General features: G+C 58.0%; 1 protein-coding gene across 1 annotated transcript; it reads right to left on the reverse strand.

The window, feature by feature from the left end:
* Window positions 1-894: 894 nt before the first annotated feature.
* Window positions 895-4731, reverse strand: NCCRP1 (NCCRP1, F-box associated domain containing). Its single transcript, XM_011234956.3, is given in 7 exon segments — window positions 895-1709; window positions 1840-1978; window positions 2508-2603; window positions 3190-3241; window positions 3325-3387; window positions 3971-4168; window positions 4171-4731. Coding segments are annotated over 7 exon segments (786 nt in total). The 5' UTR covers window positions 4268-4731; the 3' UTR covers window positions 895-1568.
* Between the last annotated feature and the right edge of the window lie 2960 nt (window positions 4732-7691).

Consider the following 7691-nt stretch of genomic DNA (forward strand, 5'->3'; position numbering starts at 1 on the left):
AGGTGGGCACAAAGACACATGTCCACAGGACATCCGTGTGACACGTAGTGATACCATTGGCTGATATTTTTTTAAATTTTATTTATTCATTTGACAGAGAGACAGCCAGTGAAAGAGGGAACACAAGCAGGGGGAGTGGGAGAGGAAGAAGCAGGCTTCCAGCAGAGGAGCCTGACGTGGGGCTCGATCCCATAACGCTGGGATCACGCCCTGAGCCAAAGGTAGACGCTTAACAACTGAGCCACCCAGGTGCCCCCATTGGCTGATTGTTAAACATTAAAATGCCTCCCACACTTTCGGGTAGCCATCTCTTCCCCAAATGCCCCCGAGCTGTTCTGGCCTGCCAGGGACTTCCAGATTCCCTTGGGAGTCAGGCCTGGAACAGCTAGAGGCCTTCAAGGACCCTGCCCCAGGCTAAGACCAGGTCTCTCGCTTGATCTGGCCAGAGCCCAGGACTTAGGGGTTGTTACAGACTTTCAATTTCTCTTTCCCCTACACATGAAAAAACTTTTAGCTCAAATTTGCGATTTGTCCCACCACCATCCCCAGAGATGATGGCCCTTGATGGCTTTGGGGACTCTGGAGGAATGATGGAGGAGAAATGAGGGTATTGTGGGGAGGAGAGGTATGGGGACAGCTCTAGGGCGGTGAGAATTTGGGGTTGGAGGGGGAAGGGGAATGTGAGGAGCGTCTGAGAGGATGAAATAGGAGTAGAGAGGTAAGTGGAGATGCCAAGAGGCTGTAAACTGGAGATATGTGAGGAGATCAGAGGTCAAGGGAGGTGCAAACAGCACAGGGGTTGTGACGTGCTGGAGAATAAGGGTTATAGGCGGTGCCAATGGGATATGAACTCAGTGTCATTCTGAGAAGCAAAGACCAGGGAAATGCTCCGCATCCTGTGCACATGGATTTATTCATCAGTCAACAAAGATTCATGAAGCACCTACTATCTGTTGAGCACTAGCCCGGGAAGAAGTGGCCGCTGCCCTCAGCCCTCATGGAGCTCAGAGAGTGCAGAAGAAATGCCAGTCAGACATGCAAGGGGGTGTGAAGATGTCAGGTGGGAAATCAAGGGCCAGGCAGGAGTCAGGGGCTTGGGAGATGGTAAGTGATCAAAGAGAAGCTGAGGAGTCGTGAAGGTGTGAGGGGAACAGGAGGGGCTGCGCATCAGGGATGTGCTAAGACAGCAGGGCAGAGCTAAAGGGTCAGGGAGGCGCTAAGGGCCAGGGACTTCTGAGGGTCAGGGAGGCGCTAAGGGCCAGGGACTTCTGAAGGTCAGGGAGGCGCTAAGGGCCAGGGACTTCTGAAGGTCAGGGAGGCGCTAAGGGCCAGGAACTTCTCAAGGTCAGGGAGGCGCTAAGGGCCAGGGACTTCTGAGGGTCAGGGAGGTGAAAGAAATGCTAAGAGCTCCAAAGGGATAAGGGAAAAGGAGATACTAAGCGGTCAGGGAGGTGCAAAGGGTCAGGGAAGTGCTAAGAGATCAGGGAGGTGTTAAGGGATCAGGAAAGCATCAAGGCAGTGGATTAGTGAGACAAGGGGTCAGAAGAGGCCGGGAGTTGAACAGCTAGTCACTCCCTGAACTGCACGGACACGGAGGAGTCGGTCACCCTTGTCCTCTGCAGCCCGCCGTGCTCCCTCCGGTTCTTGGTCTTGTGCAGGAAGTGGACGAAGCGAACGCCAGGGCCATACTGGCGGAAGACGTGGGACACCTGTGGCAGCACCCGGGGTGAGGCAGAAATCCCATCAGGGACCCGGGTATCCTCCTCTCCTACCTCCGCCCTCTCTGAGGTCTGGGACATGAACACGTGGCTGGGGTTGGCGGCCAGGGCAGAGCCTCACCTGGAGCCAACGGCCAGGGGGGCCCCGCCCAGAGGTGCGGGGGGCCACGTGGTGCTGCGCGATGACCGTGCGGCGGTCAGCTGCCAGCAGCCAGACGTGCAGCTCGTAGACACACACGTCCAGCCGGCTGTCCTCGTACCTGGGGGTGGGGTCCAGGCCTTCGGCTGTCACTGCAGCTCCCGTGTCCCCACCTCAACCCCTGGCCCTAAACACCATACAAGGCACACTGGCGGGCTCCCACTCTGTGCACCCGGGCTGGCTAGCCCTAACCCCCCACGGAGCCCTCGGGGGAGTCATAGAGTCTGGCCATCGGGAATGCTAAGGGCTGGGTTGGGGGGATGTCCAGGGCACTGGTGCATACTGCATCTGACCCAGCTTGGGGGTGGTCAGGGAAGGCTTCCTGGTGGGGCCACATGGAGCAGAATCCCAAAGGATAAGGAGGAATTTGTCTCGAGAACAGAGGGTGACCAAGCGTCCGAGAACGAAGGAACAGTGTCGAGCCTGGCACGTCTCAGAGATTGGAAGTCGCAGAGGGAAGGGGCTAGAAAGCTAGGCAGGGCTGGATCCTGCAGTGGCATGAGGGTCTTGGTGACAAGCTCACACCAGGGAAGGACAGGTGAGCCCTGTGCGTGACCGGATGGGGCAGGCTGACCGGGCAGGGGGCGTACCAGTCCATGACCGTGATGTCTGGCTGTTCGTCATCAAGGAGCTCCTCCCACAGGCCCTCGGCCAGGAGATCCACACATTGCTGCTTCACTGTCCAGCTGCGAGAGAGGGCACGGCAGGGGAGGTCTGGGACCTGCTGGCATTCTTGAGTCATGGTGCCCTTGTAGAGACATCCCGGGCTCCCGTGTATGGGCACTGAGCACTCACTCTCCACCTTATAGCCTCAGCTCCCTCTATTCCCCCCTGAAGGCCAGACTGTCTGAACCCCATGAGGCAGACGAACAGTAGAGACTCAAGAAGGGAAGTCACTTGCCTCAGGACAAGCAGCAAAGAAGTGGCAGAGCTGGGCTCCCAACCCAGGCGCGTGTGACTCTGAGCCCCTGAATTACACCATCCCACCCCACGTGCAGAAGCAGGGCTCGGTTTATTGGAGGGTAGATGGTGCCTGGGTGACTCCCCTCCCAGGGAAAGAGGGGGAGAAGAGTGATGGTGAGAGCTGTTACTTATCGAGCACCCACTATGTGCGAGCTGGACACAGCCAGACTCTATGCTATATTTTACGAGCATTCTCTTTGACGACAAACCTCGTGTACGGAACAGGAAACTGAGGCCCAGAGGGGCACACAGTTTCTCTAGCCCTGCAGTGAGAGGCTGGAGCAGGGCCCCGGGGTCCTGGCCACTCACCTGCGGTCGTGCTGGAGCTTCTCGGTCCTGATGTACCACCCGCGGAAGTTACCTGGCAGGTGGAGGAGCAAAGGGTTAGAACATGCCCATTCCCCAGAACCGCTCTGTCTCGGGGCCCAGCCAGCAAGCACTTACCCAGAGTCTCCAGGGGCTGCTGGGTGGGACCAGTAGGGGGTGCCGGCTCATAAATGTTGATGCCTGAAAGGCACAGGTGAGTGGAGTCTCAGGCAGGCTGAAACTGCCCCCAGCCCTTCAGCTTCGGCCTGACTCCCCCCCCCCCCAGGGCTCTGCTGGAAGGGCAGGAATCCGTGCCAGGCCAGACCTGCCTGGCAGGGATGTGTGAGTCAGGGCCCTGGGAGAGCCCTGAGAATGTCCTGGGGGAAAGGGATGGTGCAGTGAAGAAGGAGGGAAGGAGGAGGAGGGCGTCCTGGTGAGACCGAGACAGAGGGACAAAGCGAGAGGCACCTAGAGAAAGAGACAGAAATGCAAGCGGAGGGAGGCAGGGAGGGAGAGGTAGACATACAGGGTAAGACAGACACAGCGGGAGAGATAGACCGGGACATATGACACAGAAAGAGAGGGCGATGCGCGGAGGGACGAGAGAGAGCCGCAAGCACTGGAGAGGAGCACAATGACAGAAGAGACAGGGAAGGATGTAGAGAAACAGAGAAGGAGACCAAACAGAAAGATGAAGAGACAGACGGTCCGAGTGAGCCGCGCGTCGGAAGGCGGAGACCGGGCGGCGGTGGGGTACCGCGCCGCGTGCCGCACCTTCCCGCACCTTCGGGGTTGGGCGAGCGCAGCAGGTTGCGGTAGAGCGGCCGCCGCAGGAAGAGCAGCTTCCAGGTGAGGCGCGGGGGCAGCTCCAGGCTCCCGCCCGGGGGCCTCCACTCCTCCAGCAGCAGCTGCCGGGCATAGGCCTCCGACGGCTGCTCGGGCTGGGGGGGCCCGGGGGTCTCAGGGGCCGCGGGGGACGGGGCGACGGGGGCGGGGGCGGCGACGGCGGCTCCGGGGGGCTGGCGGGCTCGTCGGCCTCCATCCCGCCGCCGAGCGCGTGTCGGTCGCGCTCCTCGTCCATCCGTGGACTCCGGGCGACTGTCCCGGGCTCCTCCGCAGGCGTGGGGTTAACCGGAGGCGGGAGGGGCGGGGCGCGCCAGCGGGCGTTGGAGAGGGGGGTGTGTTAGGGGAAGGCTCCGGGCCCCCAGGCCCTCCACCCTCAGACTTCGGAGTCCAGGTCCCCAGCTCCCTGCTCCGTCAGACCCAGGAGTGCAGGTCATCTCCTCCTCCAGGGCCCAGGAGTCCGGTCCCGCAGCCCGTCTTCGGTTTCCCAGCCTCCTGCTCCAGTTTCCCCAGGGCCAGCTGAGAGCCCAGGCATTGGCCCTGAGAGAGGGGTGTGACAAAGGAGCTAATGTCAGGGCTCCCTGCCCTCTAATGAGGTCCCTCCCCCTCATTAAGATCCCGCGTGGCAGGATTAAGAGGTTAATTAAGGAAGACCCCTCTTGTCCCCACCCCCACTCTCCTCCAGGAGGTAGGAGGTGGGGGAGGTCCCGCCTCCGCTGCTTCCTCCTCTGCCCTCACCTGGGACACACCCTTGGGACCCTGACATTTCCTGTTCTGGAAACCAAGGCGGAGGGCGGAGAGGCACTCAGAGGCACAGAGATAGAAGCAGAGAGGGGAGCCGTAACCCCACCTGGGGTTTGGGGGGCTGTCTACCCCGTCTCGGGGCTGGGACAGAGAGCACGGCTGCCAAAGCTTCTTCCCTCAGAGATCCTGGGGATTTGGGAGTGAGGGATGGGGCTATGGTGCGGGCAAGAGGTCGGGGTGCGGAGGAGGTGGGGTGACGAGGAACCTGTAAAGCCAGATGCCCACGACCGCATCCTGCCCGGGCCACATCCCACGGCCGGCCCAGGCGAGCGCAGGGGCGGAGTTCCACACCAACAGCAGCCTCTGCAGTGAGCGCTTTCTGGGTACTGGTGCTTACCAGTTCGCGTCATCCTCCAGCAGCAGTGGGGGAGGGGGGGCGCCACTATTACCTGCACCCTATTGACAAAGGAAGGGTAATAGCAGACCCACGTGTAAACATGCGCTCCAGTGCCCAGCGCGCCTGCGCGCCAACTGTGTGTGGGGTGGGGCTGTTATCCCCATTTCACAGAGGAGGAAAGAGAGGCCACCCTCGCAGCCCTGCTCCCGTGCTGCCCTAGATAACCGCCTATGCTTCCAGAGGCACTTCCTGCCCCAGATTCCTGCAAGACGCCCGACAGACACATGCCCGGGACACTCAGAGTGGCGCTCACACCCGAATGATGCTGCCCATGTAATTGAGGGCTGCCGGTGCGCCAGGCATTGCTCGGGGTTCTTGACGTGGGGTAATTAACTCCGTCTCCACATCCTCCCTAGGAAATAGATACTATTGCTCTGTCCATTTTGCGGATGAGGAAACAAGCACAGAGAGGTTTAGTAACTCCCCCAATGCACCCCAGGGCTGCAGCCCAGATGCACCAGGAAGTCCCCGGGAGACTCCCAGACAAACACTCACCGAGCTCGCAACACACGCGCAACTGGGGACACTCCCCGGGGGCCACCGCAAGCACACAAACACACACCCATACCTGGCGGCCAGCCCACCTGTTCTCCCCTGAGTGGAGCAGCAGGAAGAGGGGCAAGGGAGGAGGAGGAAGGGGCTGAGCAGGAGTGTCTGGTGAGGGGAGTCAATTGTCCCCAGGTCAGAATCCAGGGCCAGGAGTGGCCTGGAGCAAGAGTGTGTAGAATGGGGTTTCCACGGTTTCCACACCACATTTCCCATCATCTCCTTCCTGGGGTCCTCACCCCCTTCTATATCTCACACATACACACACACACACACACACACACACACACGCACACGCATGCAGCCATAGGGGTCTTCCAAGAGCCCAAATTCAAGCAGTGACTCCCCTACTTAAGCCCACCATGGCTCCCCAGTGACCTCAGGAGAATAACCCCAGTTCTTTGACGGCCATTTGAGGCCTGGATTTCTGGTCCCTGCTTCCATGACCTGCTCTCTCCCATATCAGGGATTTTGCTCCCAAAGTTCTTTCTACCTGGAATGACTTTCCCTCACCTACCCTCCCCAACCCCAGACTCAGTGGTCCCAAGCTCTACAGCACATCAGACTCCCCCAGGGAGCTCACTCAAAATGTGTCTTCCCAGTTTTCACTGTCAGGAGTCGGCCTCAGTCCCTCTGGGCTCAGAATCAAAAATGTAAGAGGCACCCTCCCTCCCCTGCACACGCCAAACTATGAGAAACATCGTTACTTAAATCCGAATAGTCCGGGGCACAACCCGGGCCCTGCAAAGCCCAGTGGATCTCCAACGTCCCTTCCCTCCACCTTCAAGTGGTGAAGGTCCTAGTGTGGGGGCCAGTTTTTTGAATAGGCTGAGGCCTGGGTGACTTACGTAGCACCCCTTCCCAAAGCCACCTCTCATGGGTCACAAAGCATTCAAAAGCATGAGCAATGATGGGACCACTTTGGAAAACAATTTGACGATTTCTTATAAAAAGATGCCCAGGGCACCTGGGTGGCTCGGTTGGTTAAGCATCTGCCTTTGGCTCAGGTCATGATCCCAGAGTCCTGGGATCAAGCCCCGTGTCGGGCTCTCTGCTCAGGGTGGAGTCTGCTTCTCCATCTCCCTCTGTTCCTGCCCCTGGCTTGTGCTCTCTTGCCCTCTCTCTCTCTCTCATTGGGGGGGGGTTGGAGAGAGAGAGAGCATGAGCAGGGGGGAGGGGTAGGAGAAGAGGGAGGGGCAGAGGTTACAAGCAGACTCCACCCTGAGCGCAGACACAGGGCCCAGACATGGGGCTCGATCCCAGGACCCTGAGATCATGACCTGAGCCAAAGTCAGATGCTTGACTGACTGAGCCACCCAGGTGCCCTGGAAGTTCTGTCTTCCTGGTGGTGGTGGTAATATGGGAGGGAGAATACGTTTGTCAAAACTCACCGAGCTATACATTTGAAATGGGCATGTTTTATCGTATGTGAGTTATACCTCAATAAGGAGCAAAACAAAAAGAATACAGCAACATGTCTCCATACTAATAAGAAAATATCTACAAGCCTATTAATTGAAGAGAGTAAGATGTCCAACAGTGGGCTTCATATGCTGCTATTCGTGTGAAGAAAAATAGAGAAAGAAAACAAGGATCCCTAGTTTTCCATTGCCTTTCTACCTCCTATTCTTTCAACAAATACTTAAGTATTAAGGAATAATAAGTAATAATACTGATTAAGTAATACCATTACTTAATACAAGCCCTGTGCATCAGGGATATAATGGTGAAAGAACAGACAGCCAGCTGTCCCCACAGGGCTCTGTCCCTTGTGCAAGGAGGGACAGACTTCAACAAGTCAAAGTGTAACTGGTTAATTGACAAACAGCATCAACTGCTTTGGAGGTGAAGAACAGACTGTGAGGACAGAGAAAAGGAGCCGGAAGCCTGTGGTTTTTTGTTTTTGTTTTTTTAA

Source organism: Ailuropoda melanoleuca, chromosome 12 (genome assembly GCF_002007445.2).
Source record: "Ailuropoda melanoleuca isolate Jingjing chromosome 12, ASM200744v2, whole genome shotgun sequence".
NCBI lineage: Eukaryota > Metazoa > Chordata > Mammalia > Carnivora > Ursidae > Ailuropoda > Ailuropoda melanoleuca.